General features: G+C 46.3%; 1 protein-coding gene across 2 annotated transcripts in view; it reads right to left on the bottom strand.

Annotated features, from left to right (window-relative positions):
- PDE8B (phosphodiesterase 8B) overlaps positions 1-26,697 on the bottom strand; it is a 252,611-nt gene that overhangs the window by 76,496 nt on the left and 149,418 nt on the right. For both annotated transcript variants that reach the window (XM_034656401.1, XM_034656402.1), the window contains exons 6-10: positions 20,768-20,856; positions 14,566-14,644; positions 10,998-11,138; positions 9,403-9,491; positions 7,251-7,311 (exon numbers count right to left, since the gene is read on the bottom strand). In XM_034656401.1, coding sequence (XP_034512292.1) covers positions 7,251-7,311; positions 9,403-9,491; positions 10,998-11,138; positions 14,566-14,644; positions 20,768-20,856 — 459 coding nt within the window. The remainder of the gene's footprint in view (positions 1-7,250; positions 7,312-9,402; positions 9,492-10,997; positions 11,139-14,565; positions 14,645-20,767; positions 20,857-26,697) is intronic.

Raw genomic sequence — 26,697 nt, 5'->3', positions numbered from 1 at the left:
ATGCTAATACGCCGATGGCACGAAAACATTTCCAAAGGTGAATAGGCGCTTCCAGGGATTACTGAGGTCATGTTGCCAACTGCATTTCCCTTCTTCTCCAACTTCCCTTTAAGAAGTCAACCTTGGATGTGTGCCTTGGAAAAACATGGAAAATAGTTAACAGCACATGAGACTTATTAGCTCCAGAGAGATCGACACTCTACACATAATACTAATTCGGGACTAGACAGAAGCTTCCTCTTCCATTTCCAAGGCTTTCCAAAGGTTGCTGTGTTAGGGAGTAAAAATCAGTTTTCAAAATAGTTTCTGGATGTCTATAGGGCACACATGGTGGCGTCCCTGCCCCAAGGTGAGAACTGACCCAAGGCAGCCTAAGATTAACAGTCCAACAGGTGAGGCAGAAGAGAAGCCTCCCCATCACCTCATGGCAGGTACGGGCGAGATATGGTTGGCAGGTTCTAGAAGCTTTCTTGGAGGAGAAGCTGGGTTGAGTCCTGAAGGACAAGGAAGCTGCCAACAGTTGATGCCATTAAAAACATGTGACGTATATCAAATATTGGGCATTTAGGACAAATTCAAACATTTTTATCACTAGGGATTAGCAATGAGCAGAACCCATCCTGTGATTTGGTGTGCCTGTCTCGCCTGGTTCCCTGTGGTGGCCACTTCTTCTGTTTTGTAGAGAATACCATGAGCTATGAGACGGTCTCAGTATTAAGGACCCTGTTCTGCCACACCTTAGAGGACAAGTCCAAAAATCAGGAAAATACAGGGTCCTCTGCAAGCCAACGTCCTGAGCAGCGTGGGTCAGGGTCCCCGTACTCAGGAGGGGAGGGCTGGATGGCCAGAAGTGAAAAAAATCTTTAACCCAGAACAGACCCTGTCCATGAACCAGTGATCCGAGCTCATAGTACCAGAGCCTGGCAGCCATTCGTCTTGTCCGGTAGCTCTGCAACTTCAGAGTGAGTCAGCACCAGTGGAGGGCTTGTTAAAACAGACTGCCCAGGCCCTGCATTGCAGCTTTGATTCTCTAGGTCTGACTTCGCACTTCTAACAAATTCCCGGGGCTGCTGCTGCTCCAGGGAACCACACTTGGAGAACCACTGATCTAGTCTGATGTCTGGCCAGTGAGTGACCTCCCCAGACAGCTCTTCCTACTGAGTCCTCAATATACTATTTGAATACCTCCCTTAGTGATGAACTTACTACCCACAAACTACATAGGGGTCTGGTCCATTCTAATAATTCTTTCCAATGTTGAGCCTAATCTGATTCCTTTAAAACTCCCACTGTTTTTGCCTTCCTTGGGGCCCAGTCCCTCCTTCCCCACACGAAGCCTTAGCAAACTGAAGACCCGTTCTTTCTCCTTTCTTACTTGCTACTATTCTATACCCTTTGTATCTTGTTTTAGGTAATTCTGACAGGCTTAGTCATATGCATTGTTACTGTGGTAAAGTTCTGTTTTTTTCCTAATCTTTAAAAATTTCAAGATTAAACAGCAGACTATGAAACAAAATATAAATGAACCCCCCAAAACTGAGCTCAAAGCAAGTTTCCATCACAGCAAATGTGGACGATTGAACTCCCACTTCTGCTCCTACTATTCTCAAACAAGTTACATAGGTGAACGTGCTTTTAAAGCAATGACCCCCAGGGGTGCCTGCGTGGCTCAGTCAGTTAAGCAACCAACTCCTGATTTCAGCTCAGGTCATGATGTTGGAGTTGTGAGGTTGAGCCCTGCGTTAAGCCTGCATTGGGCGTACTAAGCACAGAGTCTGCTTTTTCTCTCCCTCACCACTACCCTCTCTCTCATAAATAAATCAGTATTTAAAAAAAAAAATAAAGCAATGACCCCCAAACATCCATCCCCACACTGATGTGAGGCTCTGACGACGCTCCCATCAGCTTGCAATGGAAGAAGCAAGTTTTTCCATTAAGTCAAACTTATTCAAAGCTATTCTTCATTCAGACATTATGTCCTTCCCAGTTTTATCATTGCTGAAACAACTTTTCTCCCCTAAAATGAGGATGTAGAGGTTGTCAGTGGAATTTTAAAATCAGGTACTTCTCCCCGCCCCCAGCACGCCCCGGGTCTGGAAAGTCCCGTGAAAAATGCAAGTCCGACTGCTCTCATTCTGTTCTCACTCAGCCCTTATCTCGGAACCTTGGTTAGCCGGGACAGCACCACGCCCCTCGGAACCTCCTCACGACCCTCCCCTGCTCATCACAGTGCAACACGGAGGACTTTCTGCAGCTGTTCATTGGTGTCTGTGCTCCCTAACTTCCCAAAAACTAGCGGCTTCCTCTTCCTGGACAGGCAAGCTCTGCACCTCTCTGGGGCTTCTCCATGGCCTGGGAGCCATCCATCCACGAGAAGAGGGCCCAGTGAGCCAATGCTAAGGACGCAGCACTAACAGCCGCACCGCTGCCCTCTGGCCCGCTGGCCGTCATACTCCGCCAGGGCTCCGCACCCGCCGCTGGCATGCTGGCTTCTGGAGCGCTGTGTGTTCTCACGGCCAAGGCTTGGAGGAAAAAGCAGGAATGGGGGATGCACGAAGGGTGGGCACTGTTGGGACGCCAGTGGGGAGGCCCCGCTGCTTTGTCCGGGCCAGCTTAGGAGAAGCTAGTGTGAAGTCGGGATCTGCAGGTCTCCTTTCCCTGTACGAGCTTGACTCCTGGACCATAGTAGCAGGTCTCTGAAATTCCACTTTGAGTCATGCATTTGGATTTGGATTTGGACCCCATGAAAAGGCGAAAGCCTTAAAGGACTAGGTCCTCTTGTCTTAACGCATGAAGGGGTTGAGACAGGCTCTGCACCAGGGTGCAGGGATGGCGCGAAAGCAAAGGACCCCAAGAAATGTGTTTGCACATGGAGGGAGCCATTTCTGGGATCCCAGAGACTGTCCCAGGCCTAGCAGAGTGGGTAGTCCAAAAAGAAAATTATCCTCTGGAAATGGGGTTGGCAGACTTTTACTGTGAAGGGCCAGAGAGCAGACATCTTGGGCTTCGTGGGCCACATAGTGTCTGCAGTAACTTGTCTGCTGTTGCAGTCTGAAAGCGACAGAACAAAGCATGTGGCTGTATTCCAATAAAGCTTTCCACACAAAACAGTCCATGTTCAGCCTGGAGGGTGCAGTTTGTTGCCCCTTGTCCTAGATGACACCTAAAAAAATTCTAGCCAATCTCCTTTGGTCCTTTATTCTAGCTTCTCCTGCTCTTGGCTCCTACCTCCCCTGCACCATGCTCTAGAAATCTATCTTGTTTATCTGTGACCCCCATGGCTTCTGGGGCAGAGACCGTGCCTGGCACATTTGGGGAGCAAGTGTGTGTGTGGTGGAAGATAGTGTTTACAGCCGACAAACCTCACCGAGCACTCCCAGCCCCTTGGCAAAAAGCTACAAGGTTCACACAGGAAAAGGGATGTTTTCCGATGACAGGCACTACCCGAAGATAGCACCCTGGCTTACAACCTCATTCCTTGTTAAAATGCAAGCCCATGGGCGGATCTTGACGTCAAGGCTAAACCCCAGAAAGCAGCGCGGCCAGAACCGCCTTCAGACAGGCTGCTCCCACCCTCTGGGGAGCCCTTCCCGTCACAGACCCATCACCATTCACCTCAGCCTCCTTAGATGAGGAGGAAAAACACTGTGGCTAGCCAGAAACATAAAAATTCTTTGTTATTGGAAAATCTAAGTGTCTCTCCAGGCCTGTGCAGCACCATTAGGTGACGTCAATGGCTCAGGGTATCTGAGCTCTGCGTTTCCACTCTTCTCAGAACAGCAGCTAATTCACGGCAATAAAGACATTTCTATTTAGAGCATCAGAAAAGAGGTGGCCCTGTGATGCTGCATCCCTAAGTCCTGTACTAGCGCTTGCCTCCTTTCTCTGTGAAGCAGGAAGTGTCTGGAGGTGGCAGGAAGCCAGGACCTTGACATTCGATTCCAGTCAAGCTAACCCACAGCGGCAGGACCGACTATGCACGAGGCAGGACAGGCTCACCAAGACAAAAGCACAGGCGGGGGGCCCCATGGGAGAAGGAGGCCAGTGAGGCACACAAATGGCCACGGTACTGGTGGGGGTGATACACAGCGAAGAAGGTACTGCGGGCTTGAGGAGGGGGATGGCGCTTGGCATTCCCTGGGATGGACCGTGAAGGATGGGTAGCACTGGGGCACACGTGGTTGCAAGGAGACTGGTGACAAGGAGACTGCGGTCCGACTGACCGATAAAGACAGGAAGGAGGAGGAGCAAGCCTAGGTTGGTAGGGGAAGGCTGTGCTTGATTTTGGACGTGAACTGCCCTGGGCTCGTTTCTGGTCTGAGCATGAATGAGCCCAGGGGCGTCTGCAGTTTCACCGTCCACGACAGGTTGGCTTGGCCTGCTTGGGTTCGGTAGTTTGTCTCTCAAGAGCCACCAGGATGCCCTCCACCTCTCCCTCCACCCACGTCACTTCTCATGCAGACCTCATCCTTCCTCCTGGAATGTGTCAACTTCGCTGCTGGGAGAATTTGTTTTTCTATGAAAGTTAATTCCCTTCCTTTCCCAGAGGTCCCCAAGGACACGTCTTTCTATGTGATGATAGAAGTGAAAGCTTCCTGATCCTCGATGAAATTCTCAGTGTTGAAAGAAGCATTTTATGTTGGACTAAATCTTAAGAAAAAGCATGATTCCCTTTGCTGTTCTAGAATATTTTGCTTGAGTAGCCAAATCAGTCTTGAGAAAGAAGAACAAAGCCAGAGGCATCATGCTCCCTGACTTCAAACTACATCACAAAGCTATCGTACTCCTAAGAGTGCAGAGTTGGCATAAAAACAGACACGTAGATCAACAGAACCGAATAGAGAGCCCAGAAATAAACCCACATATATGTGGTCAAATAATTTATGACAAACCAACAATATACAATGGGGAAGGTATAGTCTGTTCAATAAATGGTACTGGGAAAACTTAACAGCCACATGCAAAAGAATGAAACTGGGCCATTATCTTAGGCCATATGGAAAAATCAACTCAAAATGGATGAAATATTTGAACATATATAATATCTGAAACAATAAAACTCCTAGAGGAAAACATGGGGACTAAGCTCCTTGACATCAATCTTGGCTATGATTCTTTGGGTATGACACCAAAAGCAAATGCAACAAAAGAAAAATAATTGAGTCTACCATCAAACTAAAAAGCTTCTGCACAGCAAAGGAGACTATCAACAAAATAAAAAGGCAACCTACCAGATGGGAGAAAATACTTGCAAATCATATCACATTAGGGGCTACCAACCGAAATACATAAAGAACTCCTACAACCTAATGGCGAAACAAAAAAAAATCTGACTTAAAAATTGGCAGAAGATCTGAATAGACATTTTTTTCCAAGAAGACATAAAGATGCCCAACAAGTACATGCAAAAATGCTCAACATCACTAGTCATCAGGACAATGCAAATCAGTAACACAATGAGATATCAACTCACCTCTGTTAGAATGGCGAGTATCAAAAAGATATGAAATGACAAGTGTTGGCTAAGATGTGGAGAAGAGGGAGCCCTCATGCACTGTTGGTGGGAATGTATCCTGGCACAGCCACTATGGAAGTTCCTCAAAAAATTAAAAATGGAACTACCGTATGTTCTAGCAATTTACTCCTGGACATTTATCCAAAGGAAAGGAAAACACTAACTCCAGGAAGATAGATGCATTCCTAGGATCATGGCAGCATGGTTTGCAATAGCCAAGACACAGAAACAACCTAACTTTCCATTGATGGATGGATGGACAAAGAACATGTGGAAAATATACACAGTGGAGTATTATTCAGCCACCAGAAAGAAGGAAATCTTGCTATTTGCAACAAGATGGATGGACCTTGAGGTCACTATGCTAAGTGAAATTAGATAGATGAAGAAAGACAAATACTACACAGTATCACTTACATGTAGAATCAAAAACAAAAACAAAAAACCGATCATATAGATACAGAGAACAGGTTGGTTGCAAGAGGCAGGGTGGGGGTAGAAGGGGGCGGGGTGAAATGGGTGAAGGGGGTCAAAAGTACAGACTTCCACTTATAAAATAAGTCATGGGGATATAAAGTACAACATAGTGGCTATCCTTAACACTGTAATGTAAATTTGAAAGTTGCTAAGAGAATAGGTCTCAAAAGAAGATCTCATCACAAGAAAAAAATGTTGTATTATGTCTGGTGATGCATGTTTACTTGACTTATCGTAGTGATCATTTTGCAATATATACAAGTATCAAATAATTATTTAAAAAAAAAAAGTATGAGGCACGGGTACCTTTGATGGACTGAGATACCAGCTGAAAATCCTGCACAGGGTCACAGCACCCAGGCCCGCCTCCCCTCCGGAAGCTGTGTACTCAAGGGGGGTGAGCCCAGGCGTCCACGGTCCTATCACCCGGCACTTCCTCTCCTTGCCTGGTCAGCCTCCACCATCTGACACCACACTCTCCAGTCCCTGACATGCTCCCCTAAAATGTTTTATGCCCCCAAAACCTTCCCATCCTTTGAAGATATTATCTCTTCTTTTAAAACCTCCACAAGCGTCAAAAGCTACATTTAGTGTTTTCACACATAGATCACTGATAATTGCATTACCTCAGTACTTTTTAACCAATAAATTTTAAAGCATGAATGCAAATACACATAATCCAGTATCAAAAGTATAATGAAAAAAAATATACGAGTATCATCATTGCTTTCTATGATAAAACTATCTTCAAAAGTGCTTCAACATAGCAACTTATTAAAATTCTGTTACTCCTAAAAACGAGATTCTAATGTCTTGTCCTACATGATGTAATGGTAAAAACCAATAGCGCTCAGAGTACTAATTTTTACTAACTTGGAACGATTGTTTTTGATAGGAATTTGTAGGACTGAAATGCTCAAATACATATATGCTTTTCATTCATTTAAGAAATTAAGACAGAAAATATAGAACAGTTTTTATTTGGAAGAAGAATTTTATGCTCTCGTCAAATACATTAGTCTTCAGTTGCATGGCCACGAGCGAAATCGTAACTGACGGGCCTTACTAATAAAGCAGCAGAAGCTTGCAGCAATTTTTTTTTTTTAACTATTTGTTAAAGGAGCCTAATTTTGCCATAACCCTCCTAAATGGGCAAACACAGGAAGCTAGGGAGAAAGACAAGCAGAGACAGTGGTGAGAAACGTAACGCATGGTCAAGGTGACAAAGCGAAGGAAGGAAGGAAACGGAATACCATACCTGCTTATTATTGTCAGTGGTACAACACAGTTTCTTGAGGGAGACAAAATGCCTAATTTTCCTAATAACATAAATGATCAGTTATTAGTGAGTCAGATAGGAGATGATTCAACAAACCAGCAAATGAAAACATCAACAGAATTTCTTAAAGCAAAACCCCAGGGTCCATTCTAGGGCAGATTTAAATTTCAAACAAACGCAGTCTATGGAAAACCCGTTTTTCACGCGTAGGCCACACATGCCTTTGGAAACTTGGGCTTCCGTTTTAGCCACACTTGGCTCAGAAGCACTTTCCTAATGGGTACTTGGTCTTGCAACAGACTCCTGAAACCGTCTCCCAGGTATCTTCAGTGATGGCATGAAATGCTACTCCAGACAAAATTGGTTTTAATTCCACTGACACTAATACTTTTACAGCTGATGTAAAAAGTAGGAGACTCATTTGGACAATGACCAAATGACATGGCCGCTGTTTTTACATTAATATTCCATATTCTTTCACAGCACGGTCATCACAATGATGGCATTTTTCAGGCAGAGAAAACTCGTCTTCAAGGTTATGGACAGAATCCCAAAACAACCTACAGTCTTTCTCATGACCACGAGGGAGACCAGAAAGAGACTATAGCTGCCTCAGCCTGGCACAAAAATTAGTTCAAGGTAGATTTTTCTACTGATAGTGGAACCAGGAATTCTAGAGGGCTATGTGAGATTTTATAGCAAAGAGTCTCGTCTCTGTCTCTCTTCCTTTGAATCAACTTTCTCTAGAAGACCCTGAAGAGAGCATAGAAAATACCGTTTATTCTGTAATGAGCTTCACTAAACAGGAAGAGATCAAATTTACCTACTTTTAGTAAGAATTTCCTCTGATAGTACACTGCCTACAAGTGGGGGGAAAAATAACACTGTGTCTAGACAAAAGAACTTCTCTCTTATCTGTAAAATCAGACAGATCAGAAAAGTTCATCCTGACAGAAATTACCAAGCAATAGTATCTCCTCTGGCTTCATTACCTAAGAATTCTGGTCACACACACACAGTCCATCTTAGCTCAAGTTTTCTGAGAAGACGATCGAAGGATGATGATAATATGTGACAGTCATCATGGCCTCTGAGCCGGACGGCTGGTGGAAATGGCCATGCCAAGGGGACCCGGGAGGCCGCTCTCTGTGCTCATGACCCTTGTAAGGCCTGCCAGGAGCCCACCACCCTGAGGGAAGCTAAATGGCAGGAAATACAAGACAGTGGTCTCTGAACTGAGGGGCAACAATTTCAAAACTTACCAAACAAGGAAAATCAGAGAGGGAATGACATACAGGTATTTTGCTCACTTTACAGAATGTTTTGTTTTCTAACCACCCAAAATTTGGAAGGAACTCAGGTAGTCCTAAGAGACACAGGCAGGACTTTCCACTTCCGGTTACTAGGCTGACAACTCATACGTCTTCTTCTTCCAAAACATCACAAGACAGCATGTGTCCCTCGTAAACTGTGCTGTGAAGCTAGTGTCGACCTTCAAGCCAGTTTACCAAAGGCTCGTCTGTGATACACTGTTTGGGGATCCTGTTTGGCTTTGTAAACCCTCTCATAAAATTTAACTGGGAGAAGGAAAAGAAATTACATATTTACCTTCTTGAATAGTCTCCTCTGATAATCTGAGGTTAAATGAAATCAGATCACCTCAGCTTCTGGTCAAACACACCTTTCTCTATGAAACGATGACTTCCAGGGCTCTCTTGGCCCAGAGCCAGCCCGGAGAGAACCACTACAGAGCCAGTGCCTCAAGGAGAGAAGGCTGGCTCCCAGGACAGGGCAGAGGCCGGCGAGCCCTGTTGTTTTGTTGTTGTTATGACAGGGGAAGGCCTAGACACAGCTCCTTCAGAGGGTAGTGGGGAGAAGGGAACCACAGATGATCAGGAGAAGGTGGGCAACTGGGGAGATGCTTTGTAAAGCCCATCAACAAGGAGCAGGGAGGGGGAGGGCAAGCCACATTGGGGGCTGTTGCCAGCCACGTGGAATTCTCCACAGTACATCCTATGCACAGTACATCCACCGTATTTGGGGGTCTAACGCTTACACTGGCATTTCGATATGCAAACCCAACGCCCACATGAGCCCTTCAACTAAAAGAGATCAAGAAGTTCGCTCTCACCCTCCTTGGCCAATCACCGGGGTGATCTTCACGTGCTGTTGGATGCTGTCCCCGGATTTCCGTCTGGCATAGTAAACCCCCTGCCACTCCTACATAGACAAAGAGAGCTCTTAAAATCCTTCCATCGAAGCTTATGGCTGCCTCTACAGACACTCTTGCCAAGCTGAGCAATACCATTCCGCTAAACACTGCTCTATCATTGTACCCATTGTGATGCTTACCACCTAAGACTTGCGGTCATGCATGAAGACCCCAAAGACCAACGTGTCCGCCTCCAGGCTGGCCTTCCAGGGTCCAAGGACAGTTGAGGAGTGGGTGGAGTTGCCCCTCTCAGCCCTGTGGGTGTAGGGGTCCCACGTCAAGGGATTCTTAAAATGTCTTCCTTAAAATCTTCACAGCAATCTCTGAGCTTGATATTATTATCCTTGCTTTATAGAAGGGGTAAGCCAAGGCTCAGAGAGTCTAAGTAATTTGCCCACGTTAAGGAAGTGGAGAACGTGGTTCTAAATTGTCTCCTAATTCTCCTTGAAACCTGTCTTCTTCCTACTCTCCTATGGAGCATCCTACCAAGACTTCTCTGGCATCAGTCTGGCTCCTGTCAGTTTCCATGGATCAAGCAAAGGGGAGTATGAACATTCTTGCTGCCTCTGGACCTCAGGGAACCAGCTGGGACAAAGAGCCTGGTGCCCTCAAGGGGGATCCGATGGTACCTCCACCATTTCTGGAGATTTTCTCTACAACCTCTTCTTGCTCCCTCTGTCCCAAGAGTGGCTAACTGGTGTGCGTACGGGGTCACCAGGTGCATGGGAGTACTCTCCTAGCAAGTTTTTTTTTTTTTTTTTTGAAGAGAACTTGATAACGTCCTGATTCCATTTCAGGCTTGCTGCCCCTAGGGTTACAAAATTGACGTTGCCTGTCATATAAACCCAAACTTATTTTATTCCTAAAAAGTGGTCCCTAATTAAAAGAATACAGTGCTTATCTAACTACTTCATATCAGAGAAAACAAGATGAAAGAAATCCTGTGAGCAAGCATTCTGAATGCCTAGAAGAAAATGCACAGGGACTTCCTGCTGGAGGGGAGGGCTTGAGGCAAGGTGCCTGTGGCACTCACAGCCCTGTCTTCAGCTTCTGGACACACTGACATGATGGGGAGACGCGAGGTGTAGGTCTCTACCCAGCTGTGATGAGGAAAGAGAACAGAAAAGGGAAAACGGACCAAGAACTGGGCCCACATGTAAATCCTGGTTTTACATACTTTGAGTCCCCCAAACACCGGACACACTAACAACACGACAGCTGTGGGGGGAGCCCTGCTCAGAGACAGGAATGGCACTGCAGTGATGACAGGTGGGATATATTCACCCCAAGGGTAAACTCTGCTGATGCAAATTCCTCAGATTCTACAGCACCGTGAGGACCACATTCGTCTGGTCTCCCAAATGAACCCAGCAAGTCACTCATTTTGCAAACAGAAGAGATCTTTCACTTAATGATCATGTTGGGAAAGAAGCTAATCTTAAGGACATGACATGGAGCTCACAGGGAAAGAAAAAGGAAGCATCGGGAGGGGTTTGCAGATCTGTCTCACCAACCTTGCCCTTCTTGATGCATGTGTTGATGGTGTCGAGAAGGTCGGCCCGGTTCTTATCACTTTTGGGCAGCTCGGCGAGCTCTTTCCCCAGCAGCTCGCCTTTGTGGTAGCCCATCATCCTTTCAAAGGCTGGGTTGACGTACTGTGAACAGGGGTTGGTTATAGGTCAGTGCGGGTACGCTGTGTGCCCCCAGCGGCGCTCGCCGGCACACAGAACAACACGTCGGACTAGCAAGTACAAAGTTCCCTGGCTGAGCGCTCTCCGAAGCAGGTGCGAGCTGGTCCCCCCACATCACTACGCCCCCCGGAGCAGGTGCCTCACTTCTGAGCAGCCATGTATTCATTCAGCAACCAGCGTCCTAGTTCCCTCTGGGACTCTGGAAGGAACTCCTTAGCAGACCGAGAGCAAGAAGCCCTCGTCTAGCAGAGCCAGCTTCGTGGGGGCCTTATTCATCTTCAACTGCCCGTGAAATAAAACACTCAAAACATACAAATGAGTTAGAATAAAAATTCATGAGCTCAACAGGTTGTGGGTTTATAGTAGTCACATCTCTGCAAGGCCGAGATTTGATCTCTCCTGCCTCCTTTCTAATTGCCATTACCTACCAACCAACGCTATGGCTTGGGGCCCCTCCCCAGCTCAAGTGAACAATAAATCTAGTTAAACAGTTTGTGCAGAAAGCAGCCCTTTCCTTGCTGGGCACGTGTGGGCATTAGAAGAGGCGCCCTTAGCACATTCTGAGGCCAGCAGACTAACGGGTTTCTTTCCCAAATTCTGCCCGGGGCCCTGGAATTCAGAGCTACTTCCTTGCCTGACTCCCAGCTCCCGTCTCCAGCTCTTCTCAAAGCTGAGCGAGGGGAACGAGACAAAGAACATGGGGAAAATGGGAGCACGTGGCCACTAGGTCATGGATTTCCTTGGGCATCACGCGCATCCATCTGCTGCAGACACGTTCTTGCAAACTGTATCACTCTGAGGACAGCAGTAAGGAGCCCAGTGATGTGGGGACGCTCGGGGAGCTAGTCCCTTGAGAGCAAAGCTGCTACGAACACCACGGGATCCGGGAGCTGGAGGGATTGGGAGGCTGCTCTGGAGCCATAGCAGCTGGCCTTGTACAAAAGAAGAGGACGGGTGGTGACATTGTCTTCACAGACCTCCCATCACTGACATGTGGCGGTCACCTCCTTTCTGGGGCTGGAAAGCATGGCCCCTGCTCAGCAGGTCGGCCTGCCCCTGCGTGCCGAGCTCCCTGTGCTGTTCTCTCACCTCTGGGCCTCTGCCCACGTGCTCTACTTACAGCGCCCATGCCCATCTCCATGCCTTGCCAAGTCTGACTTGTCCCTCCCCTCCTCTAGCAAGCCATCCTTGTCCCCCTGCCTAGTCCGAGCTGCTGCCACTCCCACAGGCTCCCATTCTCACCTGTGCAGGCGCCCAGTGACTTCTCACGCTCAATCCCGGGTTCTGTTTATTTTTCTCTCTCCCCAACTAGACATAAAAATCCTCAAAGGCAAGGCTACTTGGGCTAGATCTCTTGTTGCTCAGGACTGTTTAGTAAATATGTGATACGGTACTGTTTTCCTGGTTGGCTAAATTCTCATTCATTTTCCTGTGTGTTTATTCTACCTTCACTACTAAGTTGAAAATATGGGTAGAAATCCTGGCCCTTTGCTCACGCTGGGGTCGCTGGAACCTCAGAACACAGCAGGTACTCTAGGACATGGACGCTGGAGCCGGAGCTCCCAAGTTCAAATCCCGGCTCTGCCATTTCCTAGCACCATGACTGTGGGCAAGTTACTAGTCTTCTCTCTCAGTATCCTCATCTGTAAAATGGCTGCAACAGTAGTGCCTGGTTCATAAAATGGTTTTAAGAAATAAAATAAGAATGTCTAAAATGCTGAGTGAGGACAATGCCTGGCACATGGTAAGCTTTGTGTAAATGTCGTAAAGTAAATAGTTTAGATGGAGGGACAAATAGGTAAATATTGTTCCTGAACTTAAGGGCTATCCCCTAACCTCTGCAGCACAGCCACACGGAGGCCCACACCCTTCAGCAGCAGGGCCCTGAGAAGGACTCTGGTACGGAGTAGGAACACACGCGGAATGTTCCGTCCATGAGGCCTCCTCTTGAAATCCAGGACACAGAGGTCATTTTACTTCCCCCTTTATACATAACGTCCTCTATTCAACTTCTTTCTCCTTGCTTTTGAGTTTTATATTCAGATCGGCAGCAGATTTTAAAGGGGAAGTCCATTCCTTCCTGTTCCCGGTTAAGGTGGGGAGAGACGACACCACCGCAGGACCGCCCCAAAGACAAAGGGTTTCCCCCCAACTTAGAATGCTCACTCTAGAAGGACGGACTCTGTTCCCTGCTCAAGGGGTCATCAGTTCGACTACCAATGGGAAAGACAGGGAGAGCAGGGAGCCCCTTCTGCTCATCACCGAAATCACAACCTGGCTGCCGGCTGTCAGAGGGCAGTGCAAAGCAAACGTGTTTCATGAATGGAATTGATCGGTCCCGTCTGGATGTAAGTGAGGGGAACGTGAGATCTGTACTTGGTCGGTAGCAAACATGTCTGGTTTCTCTTCACCAGGATGCAGATCTGTCTGTGTGCCAGTAGGCAGTAACAGGTAGCATTATGAGGAAGCTTCCAGACCCACTTCACGGAACAGCCAGAAAACTTCTATATATACAGCCAAACAGGGAACCAGGAAGGATATGGCTACATATTTTGGTTCCAATACTTACCACCGGGGTATTCTTTGAGTAAATTCCTTGACCTTGCTGGGCCTCAGTTTCCCCATCTGTATTATGGGGCACCCTCTTTCACAGAGTTACTGAATGGAAAGGAGGTAACATTATGGACCTGTATATGACAGGACCTAAGCAGGGTAGGCTGCTGATGGCTGGGTACGAGGGCAGGGTCTGTCTGTGTGCCGTGGGGGCTCTACTGTGGGCCACAGTCTTTGGTTTCTACTGACGACCTCAAGTGCTCCAAGCGTAAACTCAGGACCATTATGCAAACCAGCTGCGGGCAGGCTAGTATCACTGATGGCTGAGTCTACATTTCAGAATATTATTTAAGCATCAAGGTCTTACCTTCCAACAAATACAGTAAGATGACTTTACTTCAGAAAAGGTTTGTCTACTACACACATTTCCTTCCGAAGATAACTTTACAAGACAACTCTAATTATAATACCGACTGTAGGCAAATAAATGAGTACCTTTGAAATATTTCATTCCCATAGGCATTTATAAGCATTTACTCTATAATTCTGACATACTTCTGTGTCACGTAAACACGGTCCTTACAAATGGTCAAAGAAGTTACCCTATCTTGGTCAAAAAAAAAAAAAAATCACAGGTTCTAATCTAGCTAATTTTTCATTCTTCTTGGCTATCTAATTCTTAAACAAAGTCCATCAGTTTTATTTACATACTTTGATGTTCCTTTCTCCAAAGAAAATATACAAAAATGTAAGGCTTATGGCAAAGTTCCTTGAAAAAGGATGGCTCAAACTTGAAAGGTTCTATTTTGATACCTCCAGATAAAAAGCGTCTCCCTACCTGAATCACATGGTCATCGCTTGTAATTTCTATGGCTTCATGACAGTGGTCTAATGCCGTAAACACTGAATTACAGGCCCTGCAAACAAAAGATTGATGTTAGTGCAGCTGTATAACCGTTAGCATTTCATGCGTTAATTTATCAAAGCAAACCGTTCCCCTGAATTAATTAAAACCATGCCCTTTTGGAAGGAAAATAAACACCCTAGCCTTTCAAACTAAACTAGTTAGTTTGAATAAATAACAGCATATATTTCTGTGACTAAAACACAAAGAACTGTCATCCAGCCAACTCTTCATGTATCATGGAACGAAACACCCATGTGCTGAATGAAACCTTAATACTGACAAGTGAACCAAGGCAGGAGACCATCTTCTAAGTCTCCTATGTCCATGTCAGCACTGTTCTGTTTCATTCCTAGTGTGGTCATGGAAAAGTCAAGACCTCAGCAATTAGGAGAACTCAATTAAGCCCAAATTGAATCTGAGGTATTCTGTCTGCCCTTTTGCAACAGACACAGAAATATTTTTCCTCCTTTCTTACTTTCGTCATCTCTGATAAACAAGCCTTTATATGGTACTTGGCTTTCAACCACACCCACTGGCGGAAGGCAGGTACCGCAGAGTCCCCTCGCCTGGTTAACCCTACAGCCCTCCAGGTAGGCACTGTTCTTGGTGACCTTTCTTGTCTGAGTGGAATATTCGAAATCATTTCAACTTCTCAGTCTCTTGGTTAGAATTTTAAGTACCTTCTAATCTAGTGCAACTCCAAATACAGCAAGTTATTTACTACCTAACACAGAAAGTATGTAGCTAGTTACTAGAGCTTTGTTATTTGTACTGGCTGTTTAAAGAATCCCAGCGAGGGCTTTCTTACCCATTACCAAAAAAAAAAAAAAAAAACCCAAAAAACAAAACAAAACAAAAAAAAAACCAAACCAAACAAACAAAAAAACCCCAAACAAACTAACAAAAAACCCCAGATTTACTTGATTGATGTTGCTCCTTATAAAACATACTCTTAAGATGTTATTCATTTTTTCCACTCATAGAGGCATCTAACTTTGCCATCCTGTTTTAAATTATTGACAAGGGAGAGGGCAGATAAAGCTGAGTCAAGTCTGGGTCTGTATTTTGCCAGTTATGGGACAACTTTTTATCCCTGCTGGCCCCCAGCTTCCTCATCTATAAAATGAGGGTAACAACACCCATTTTACAGGTTGCTATAAAAATCAGAACAGTTTATGCGAGGCATTTCTCAAAGTGCTTCGGGTAATGTAAGAAATGTAAGAAATCGGCATACAGTCCTTAGTGTCATTTGTAAGATCCCAGGGCAGTATTTCTTTACTCAAAGGCCAGTGGTGAAAAGAAAAGTGAATCATAACCTATCTTTTCTCATGAGTATCCCTGAAATATCTACCCAAAAGCGTGCTCAATAATAGCACGGTAACCCGCAGGAGGAGGAAAAGATTTTAGTCCACTGAAGGGTACTGTTCCCATAGCTGCAGAGACGAAGGACCCATGTGGGCAGGTGAGTAAGCAATCGTGCTGGGGAGAGCAGAGCAGAGGGTAAGCCTAACTCCTCTCAGACTCCTGATGGAGGCAATAGGTTTCCTTATTTCAATTGCTCCAGTCCAACTAATTTGAACCATGGACTGTCTTAATACCATTGCTGCATTTGTACACAGTATCATTTAAAATAAGAAAAAAAAGAATAAAAGGAGGTATTAAAATTATTACCGAAGTCACTACTACACAAAGAGGCCAGCAAGAGCTAGTCTCATCAGTATTATCTCCCAGGCATGTGGGTCCCGAACCCGGCTGGGCAGGACAGGACAAGGTTTCCTGACCTCCAGGAGTCCCATGTGGAAAAGCACACTGTGTGCGGACTAGACCTTACACTGGAGAGCTGGATAAGTAAGCTATAACACACTTCATCAAGTAATACATTCCTCTCCTGCCCATTTTCTGAAAGAGACTGTCTGTGTCACCTAAGCATTTAAACAGGCACTTCAGGGTAACAGACTTTTTGTCAACTCGAGGGCTGCCCTTACAGGAGACTTGAGCCCCAACTGCTGAAATTTGTCTGTGAGATAGTCACTGTGTGAGGATGCACAAAGCATAAAACCTTCAGCGTCATGCCCGATGGAACAAAGCAAAGTCTTATCAACAGTTGAGGGAGAACACGAGCAGGGCCAGTAGGCTGTTTTCTCCCTGGGACGGGCTGGACGGCACTGTTCAGACCTAGGCTTTAAACCAATTTGGCTGATGGTTCTATTTAAATAAACCTGCAGCAAAATGAGGCAATCAATTTAAATCATGTTCCTAGAGTTTGGGAATTTAATTGCTTGTATTAATTATTAATACTCTCCATGCAGAAGAGCCTCTGCTGTATTAATTTTCTGTTCTCAGGAACCATGTAACTGTGCCTCAGATCTATTTTTGTTTCTTTCAGGTTGAGAAGTTGGAAAATTGGAAACAGCTCAAAGGGAAGGTGAACTCGATGTGGAAACCCATGAAGTGCAGGCCATGGAACCACAACCCTTCACCTTCGTAAAGGCCCTTGAAGGTCCCGGGACACAGCAAACATTACAGGGGCCCTGGTGTGACGTCTACAAAGACCAGCAGGATGCCTGGATCCCGCCCCAACACAGCCACCGACATGCTGGGTAGCTGTGATCATGTCAAGAGTCTCCCTGCTCTGGATCTTCCTCTGTCCCCATACTGGGGCTGGGATGGTCGGGCTGCAATATCTTCTGGACCCCCACCAAGGATACGCTAGCATCTACTCAAAACACACATCCACAAACTGACTGCCGGCAACAAGGTAGGACTGCGCAAGGTGGTGGCTTGAGGGAAACCTCCATTGGAACCTAAAGCCCCATCCCAGCAAGGCCCCGGAGGGGCAGGAAGTGGGAAGCAGAGGTGGCCAGGGGGTCACAGACTTGTTCCGGGTCAGCACCAGTCCTGGGCCGCAAGGCCACAGGTGCCAGTTACTTTACGGCTTCAGAGCTGGGCTCTACTCCTGGAGCACAGTGCCCGTCACCAGGGCCCATGCTAGGATAAGGCGCTCTAGAAATGTCTACGGGTAGTGAGAAGCATAGCATTCCATTGAATACAAAGTTCTAGCCCCTCAGAGACTTAGATTGTTGCTGAAATTGGGGACTGCTACTGTCTTAAGCTTGGGAGTAAACTATGGTTTGAGTCTCAGTCCTGGCTAACAGATCTCAAACTAATATGAAATAATAGCTGGCCCTGCATTAGTATCAACTGGTCAGTTTAAATTCCCACGAAGTAGCTAAATCTCATCTGCCTTTGGATAACACAGCTGTTTTCACGACAAAGAGACAGAAACATTAGGAGAGGTAAGCGGTCATCAGCTACCCCATATTTCCCCAGACCGCCCCCATGACTTGTCCTGTTTAATACAGTAATTCATCAAGCATACAAGCATAGCATTTATTTCTTCTCTCTAGAAGTTATTCTTTATCACGGAATTTTAAAATTAAGTATTTGATCACATGGTCCTTCTTCTGTCTTGGTTAAATTTCATTACCACGAAGGAAGACCTGGACAAAAGTTTCTACCTTTAACATTTGACATCATCCTTGCAGTACGGCCTGTCCTTGCAGAAAGCTAGTAATGTCACATATTTAGCTGCAGCTGGGGGAGGAATTGCAAAGAAAAGTATTATATAATTAGACTATAATTATTCTGGCATCATATAATAAAGAACCTCATTTTCCCCATCTGCAGCGAGTGACAGAATGGCCTGCCTGTCTCTGGGATGCAGGTGGATTCTCTAGATGTCCTCGTGTGCAGAAGGAGCTGGGAGATCACGGAATGGGTCATCACCCTCTAGGGTCCAACCATGCACATCTACCCTGCTCCAAAGAAAGGGGAAGGAAGTTAGAGATGCTTGAGGCAGAATCACCCAAAAAGCAATGGAAGAAACTGACCACTTAGTCCAGCCTTCTGTGAAGAACACTTGCTTTCCTTTTCCCACTGCAGGGGCTGCTCAAGACTGGGAGGAGAGGCCCTTTACCAGCCAACCTTAAGCTGCTATGGAAAGGGATCTGCCCAGGGGGCAAACCTAGCCTCCTGACACCACTGCCTGCCTGGGTCAAGTCCATTCACCAACTTCACCCTGATCTGTATTACTGACTTGAGCTTTTCATGATGACCTCCACGTTGGGGCCAGCCCCTCCGGCCAGCTCCAGTCAGGGAGGGGGGAGAAGTTACAGGATCTATGTAGCACTATGTACTTAGAAACTTGCCAAGCTCTGAATCTGTGGAGAACTTCCAAAGTATTCAGTGCCCTGGCTCTGAGCAAATTTCATCAGCACAATAACCTGAAGCCCTTTCTTTTAACCCTTGGCTGGCTGAGGAGGCTTATTTCAGATCGCCAGACCCGCCCTCGCCCTGCTGTGAACAAGGCAGCTTCTGACTTCCTACCCATGCCATCACATGTAAAGTTGCAGAAGAGAACCCGAAACACAGTGACTTAAGATTCAATGAGGGAATTACCTACCACAGCAGTAAGGGGACTGCTGTTCATTTCTGTTGTCGATAATACACAGTTGAAGAATTGAAACAAAATGAAATCCCTTTTTTTCTAATTCTACCTATTTTGAAAACATCTAAAATCACTGTCTTTTTATCCCCAATGAAAAACAGCAGAGACCCCGAGGAATAAAAACAATGTACAATTAATATAAAAAATTGCTGAAGTAAAGGCAAGGAGTTTTCTCGAGAAATTTTATGAAGTTCTCTGAAGCTGATAAATACAAGGATACAAAGAAACCAAGGGCTTTAAACTTAACATATATTCAAAAATCCTTAGCAATATTCCTCACTATAGACTGTTAAAATACCTGAATTTCCACTAGCTTGACTTTAAAAAAAAAAACTTTCCCACCTAAGAAAGTGACTATTTATTCCCATACAGGGTTTTTTTTTTCCTAAGATTTTATTTATTTATTTGAGAGAGAGAGCACAAGCAGAAGAAGTGGGGGCAGAGAGGAAAGGAGAAGCAGACTCCCCACTGAGTAGGGGAGCTGGATGCGGGTCTTGATCCCAGGACCCTGAGATCATAATCTGAGCAGAAGGCAGGTGTTTAACTGATCAAGCCACCCAGGCACCTCTCCCAACAATATTTCTTGAAGCTCTCTGTCCACCAAAAAGTTACTTCCCTCATCAGGGTAAACCCCAGAAAACCTGCCTTTGTAGGTTTATGTCAATCTATTTTACTTCAAAGGATGGCATAAAGAAATTAGGTTTATAAATGGTTTTGTCCTCTTTGAATGCAAATTAAGTAATCAAGATAAGTATAATCATTACACTGAGATCCAATCTTATTTTTCACTGAGCCTGAAATCATCATGACCCCTGGGTTGGCCAGACGGAGAAGCCATGCCAAGGACTTTCTGGCATCTAATAGCCCGGAGCTCTAAGGACGGTAGGGTGCACCCCACAGCCCCGGGGCTGTAGGTTGGCAAGAGCCTCTCTCTGTCCTCCTCTCTCTACTTGAGGGGGATAGGTTGAAGAAATAAGGGTCTGAGAATGTGGTAGAGTGGAGCCTGCACAAAACCAGGCATGAGCCAGGGCCCTAATATCTCCAGATGTCCCAGAAGCAGCTAGACGCTTACACAGTCCCATCTCAGAGGTAAGCGTCAGGTAAAGCCTACTTTTAAAGTACTATATGCCTGTAAAGAGACTTACGATTTCTTGAACATACTTCCTTGCATATTGAAGTCACAAACAGACCTCATGAAATTGCTATCATGGTGACATAGCAATTATTATGGTTAGCATAATAAATATATAGCCATTGGTTTGCCCCTACTCATACCAATCCAAGCAGCATTTATAAATGTTACAGCAGTAGATAGAAAGTAATTCTCAAAGGCTACTCTTAATCTCTATTTAAGTATATGAAAATTATATAGTACTTTTCCTTGAGTCTAATTTTAAAACTGCTGTAAATAGTGGAAAATATTATGAAAACATGAAATGCTTTGTCGTTTATTTCATTGAAGCAAAGGGCTCCCCGTTTAGACTCTGCCGTTTACCAGCTACCATCACCTATTTAAGAGTTTCAGAATCCCTGGGGTTCATCTAGGAGCCTGTGCACAGCAGCCTCCTGACAAAAGCTTCTGTACAACACTGGCACCCTTGTGTTCCTTCTGCTTTTGCTACATACCGTAGTTTGAACTGTGAGCGAACTTCCCCGTGTTCTATTTGAATCAGTTCATTATAGCAAGCAATTATGCTGCTATTCTCCATAAATCTCTGAAAAGAAAACAAAGGGAATACGTAAGACATACAATCACTTCTTAGAGAGTCAAATTAACTTAGTTTTTCCCACCCCAGGTAACTCTGTTACGTAAGACAACTTGAGAAGTTGAAATGAGTTGAGATGAAAAATTAAAAAAAAAAAAAAGTCAAGCTGTTTGAAATGCGTGCTTAAATGTATGAGAGACAGCAGACCAGATTATACTGTATTTTTAACTCCCTTGCTGACAAAGGTGGGGAAAAACCTCATTACAAATACTCACAGGAGAATAAACACTAACGGCACAGGCTAGCTCCCCAACCTTGTGAATTACTGCAACATGCTTACTTCACGTTGCACTAAGAAAAGTCTTCTAAAATCCAACCCTGAACATGTTCAGTCTGAATGACCCTTTTGCAGGGAAGAGACCCTTCTTTGCTTACTCCCCCATCTTCTGTCAAATGCACCCTCCTCTCTCTCTCTCTCTCTCTCTCTCTCTCTCTCTCACACACACACACTCTCTCTCTCTTCCATGCATCTAGCATGGATGGCTTCTCCCTTGGGGAATACCTCTGGTCTCCCTCTATTCCAGGGGGAAGCTGCTAAGGGGGAAACAAAGGGAGAAGCCATGAATGCACGCAGAAGAGAAATACTTTCTCTCTTTGTCGCAAACCAAAGCTAAACATGGTCAGGTTCAGGCTGAACTTCTGGATGGGTGAAGATTATGTAACAGCCTGTAGCCAAGCTCTGAGCATTGTTAGTGGATGCTTTTCTAAGATACTAAAAAGGATCTGTGATAAAAATAAGTTTAAAAAAATGTTGCAATAAACAGTTGGGCAGGTTTCTTTTTTTAAGACACAAACTTAAGTAGTTAACTTTTGTTGACTGTTTTTAGTTATAAAAGTTACTCACATTAATATAAGATGTATAAATTCAGGGGTCCCTGGGTGGCTCAGGTCATGATCTCAGGGTTCTGGGATCGAGGCTCCAGGCCAGGCTCCCTGCTCAGCAAGGAGTCTGCTTCTCCCTCTCTCTCTGCCCCTCTCTACCCCTGCCCCTCATCCCAGCTCATTCTGTGTCTCAAATAAAATCTAAAAAAAGAAGATGTATAAATTCAGAAAAATACAAAGAAAAAAAGACCCCAAGTCACTGATAATGTCGCTAGAGTTATCATTACATTTGGTTTATTTTCCTTAGGCTCTGAAGACTTTATATACATATATATGTAATACATTAATTACAGTATATAAAATCAGTATATAAAGTCAGTATATAAAATACTGTATTTTCACTTTCATTGCTAATTACTTTTATTTTTCTTTAGCACTAAGCACTAAACCCTGTAGTGTTTAGTGAACAGCTTTCTACAGGTGACGGTTTCTAAACACGGGAGCACCTGCTTTATACGCAGTGGGTGCTTCACGCGTGTTTCTGTAGTCCAAAGGCAGAAGATTCCACCTCTCCTTGGAGGATTTCCTAAGCTACAGTTGACTCGTGTCACTGAAATAATGTGACTGAATCAAAGGCAGTGGTCTCCAAACTTCAGTATGCTAAGAATCACCAGGCATTCTGTCCAAAATGTCGATTCCCGGGCTCTACATTCAGACATTTAAGCCTGTTTCCTTACGACAGAACTTCTCAGAGCATTCGCTATGCTCAGGGGCCATGTTGCTCGTGTGCACTGGGTGTATTTCCAGGGGTGGCAAGAGCAAGAACAGAGTCTTCACTGATTTCCCAAGCTTCTTTGACCACAGACGCCTTTTTCCTGGCACCCCTGTCAGGAGCTTTTGGAATGCTAGTGCTCCACGGGACAGTTCGAGAACTACTGCTTTATTGGACCCAACGTGGAGTTTGGAGTTAAATAACACATTGTTCCATCTTAACTTTGTCATGACGAGGAGCTCTGGCAAGCTCTTTAGTTATTTTGAGCCTATTTCCTCCTCTGCGAAAATGGTGAAAATATTTAATCTCTCGAGTGTAGAGGAGGATTAAGCAAATCCCCTCAAATGGAGGCTGACCCACAATCCGTCTAGGCTCTGCTTTCCCCCCCCCACCCCGAGGAAGCCTCCCCGGGGACAAGCTGTGTCCCAGCTATGTGCCCCGGCAGGCCCGGCCCGCTGCATTGCCTAGTAAGTGCTCCACGAACATGTGGTGGGGAGTGTCGTTTCCAATAGAAAAAGGGGCACACCGAGGTTCACAGAGACGCCACTGCAGTCGCCCCTCGCTAAGGAAGGTGCTGCTCTGTAAGAGGCCCGCAGCGGACTGAGCCCCACGCGGTCGGCCGCTTACACGCAGCTACCGAAGCTTCAGGGAGGGCGGCTGTGAGGTTGTGATGGCACCATTTGTTCCTGGATTCCCCATGCACGGACCCACGGACTGACGCCAGGGCCCATCGGCTAGCGACACAGAGCTGAGGTTCAGCAGATGATTTAATACAATCAAAACAAGCCAGCGATGAGAAACGACCTCAAGGAAGGCAAGAATAGCAGGCCTATTTGGAAGGGTGCTTGGGGAGAAAGCTGCCAAGGACAAGATTTTCCCCAAAAAAGGAGACTCGCCACCTGGAAAGCAGCGTTCGCTGACCCTGAGCCACAGTAACCCAGGAGGGAAAGGCTCAGTAGGCGCAGCGTGCTCCCCACAAAAGCTCAAGCTCGCGGGGGCGCCCTGACCTCGCTGGCAAATGGCCTTGATCAGACCCAGCGCTGAAGATGACTGGGTGTTCCCTCACAGGTACCATTTCTCCTGCTCCCGTGCAGGCTGTCGTCCAAGCGTCTGCCTGCAAAAAGCAGCTGTGCATCCTGACAAACGAACCTACTAGAGCCGCTGTTACAAGACGGGACCGACAGGTTCTAAGAGAAAGAAGGAGGCAACCGTGGACTTCCCCTCCTCAACGTGCATTTGCACCCGAAGAGGGCCAGGTGTTTCTGCTGGTAGTAAATGTGTCATCTCAGCCCTCCGGCCAAGACGCCGATCTCTAAACCAGTCAGAGGCAGGATCAGTGAACTAAAAGCCAAATTCCAGAAGGAGAGCTGACAGCACGTGGCTCCTCCCTGGCAGCACCTACAGGGTGTCGGGCCATTCTCTCAGCTGCCAGAGAACAAGGAGAACCCCTGCTTCCTCACACTCCCAGAGATCCCGCCTCACAGGTCAAGAGCGATGTTGGGATGGGGGTCAACGTTTAACCTAAAATCCAGCAAACCTGTGAATAATTTTACACTATTTCTCAGAAAATGAGTAAGAGTTGGTCTCAACCAGATGGCCTGACAGTTTTTCTTTTGCAATTCTTCATTCCAAACCTCAGAAGCATGGTCTTAGGCATTCTCATTAAGACACAGCACCTAAGAACAGCGTTCAGAACCAAATGCCAGCCTTCGAGAAAGGAGATGAACAAAACTGTCAGGAGAGTAAGTGACCCTGCTGAAGAGGCACGCTCGTTTCTATGACACACGTGAACCGCGATGTTACCTTTAATATTTTACATCTATGACAAGGATCTTTTTAAACCCAGGACAGCAAAGTAGCATTACATATATGGGTTCAACCTACTGGGGTCCTCTGGGCCTCAAGGATCTGGATGTCCATTTCTCTCCCCAGGCTCAGAAGTTTTCAGCCATTATTGCTTTAAATATACTTGTGGTCCCTCTTCTGGAATACCTAGGAGAATGTTTTAGGTATTTTTTTCCCCCACTGTGTCCCATGATTACCATAGGCTGTCTTCACTCTTCCTCATTCCTTCCTTTTTACTCCGCTATAATGGGGGTAATTTCCAATGTCCTAGCCACCAGGTCCCGGATTCTTTCTTCTACATGGTCAACTTTTGAAACCCTCTCCTGAATTCTTCAGTTATTGTGCTTTTCAATTCTAGGATTTTTCTGTTTGGGTTTTATATTTTGTTTTTTATTTTTGTTTTTGATAGCTGCCATTTCCTTGTCAAACTTCTCATTTTGTTCATGCAATTGTTTTCCTCATTTCATTAGTTGTCTGTGTTTTCTCGCAGTTCACTCAACTTCCTTCAGAGGATTATTCTGAATTGACAATTCATAGATCTCCGTTTCTTTCAAGTCAGTTATTGGAGCTTTATTAATTTCCTTTGGTGTTGCCATATGGACCCGATTTTTCATGATCCCTGGTTCTTCAGGTTGGTATCTGTGCATATGCGTAACCGGGCTCATGTTGCAGACGTTGTAGGTTTGTTTTGGCAGACACCGTTCTTCACCCGCCAGCTCGGTTTGGATTTCTGAGTGTGATTTCTGGTACTGACCTTGGGCAGCCGGAGCATGCTATTATGGTCTCTTTCAGGGCAAGACCAATATTCACACTCTCAGGAGGGGGTAGGGACGTGTGCTACCAGCTGAGTACAGTTGGACAGGACTGCCAGCTTGGTTCCCTACCCTAGTGAAGCTATAGGATGGGTTCTACGGTTGACTGACGTTTCTGGTCAGGCTTACTAGATGGTCAGAACTGGGGACTATATTCAGTAGCAGATGAGGCTAGGAACTACCTTCTAGCCCTGGCAGGGCAGCAGGATGGGACCCAAGGCCTGCAGAGCTCATTTTTTAGCGACCCAAATGAGGCCAGAGGGTGCAGTAAATTTCCTGGTCAAGTGAAGTCCCCAGTTCTGCTCTATACTCTCCGTTCTCGCACCACTGTGTGTAGGGCTGCCGAGTGGACTAGGCAGCTTCCAGTAAGCTCTGGTTCAGTTCCCTGGTTGGACAGGCTGAAGGCTGTATTCAGTGATGAGTGTGGCTATGAATTACATTTCCTGCCTCAGCACAGTGGGGAAAGAATCTCTAAAGCTAGTAAAACTCTTTGTCTTAACTCAAGCAGACAGGCTTGCCAAGTTCCCTGACTGAAGAGAGCCACTGGCTTTGTTATGCTAACTATCAGTTCTGCTGGCCTCTCACTCAACTGGGCCACACAGCTTCCAGGAGTTATCCCTAGCCCTTCAGGGCAGAAGCCACTCTCCAGAGCCAGTGTGGCTAGGTCTCCCCTTCCCTCCCTGTGAGAGAAGGGGAGGCGTCACTCCAGGCTACTCTCAATTTTCTAAACAGGCTCTGCAGATTGGGAGAGGCTGGAGCTACTCTCAGCCTCAGCTATGAATTAATCCCTCTGCCTGTGCCAAGTACGTGGCACACAAACACTCCCGGCTGGGTATGGCCTTGACTCTGGGGACCGTCAGCTCTGCATGCCACCCTCCTGGCTCCAGAGCCACTGGGCTGTATTGCTTCCAAGAGCTGTTGCCAGCCCTTCCGGTCAGACAGGGCCTGAGGACACACTCCGCAGTGGCTGGCGCTGTGATTCCATTCCTCGCCTGGGTGAACCAGTTCCAGGGCCAAACTCCTCAGCTGAGGACGCAAGTCAGGTCGATCTGCACCCTGGAGCGTTCCCTGGTCAGGTGCGCCCGTGGTGGGGTCCTGAGAGGAGCAAAACCACTGCTTGGGGCGACTCCTAGGGCACTGCCGGGGTGACCTTGGTCTGCCGAGACCCACCCCCCCTGCAGTGGGGGGGTCAGAGTCCCAGCGGTAGAACCACGCACACTCCGCTGCAATCCGTGGTGCAAGATCCCAGTAGGGGCTCCCACGAAGCAACCCATAACGCTGGAGCGGGGAGCTTGTTGCCACCATTGGGTTCTCTTTCCACTACAAGATGAGGGAGCCCTGTGTGGTGCCACGGTGGCCGGGGGTCGCCGGGAGCTGCTTCCCGCACCTCAAACAGTCCGCCTGGTCTCTGTAATTCAGGGGTGCGTGGGCCTCACTTCCATGTCCAAAGCTGTCCATTCGTTCAGCAGCCTCTGGTTCCTGAGAAGTTGTTCTTGTGAGGAGCGAAATCAGGAACCACCCGCGTCTGTCTTGGTGACG

The sequence above is a fragment of the Ailuropoda melanoleuca genome, chromosome 3 (genome assembly GCF_002007445.2).
Source record: "Ailuropoda melanoleuca isolate Jingjing chromosome 3, ASM200744v2, whole genome shotgun sequence".
In the NCBI taxonomy this organism is placed as follows: Eukaryota; Metazoa; Chordata; class Mammalia; order Carnivora; family Ursidae; genus Ailuropoda; species Ailuropoda melanoleuca.
This window is presented reverse-complemented; position numbering and strand designations above follow the sequence as displayed.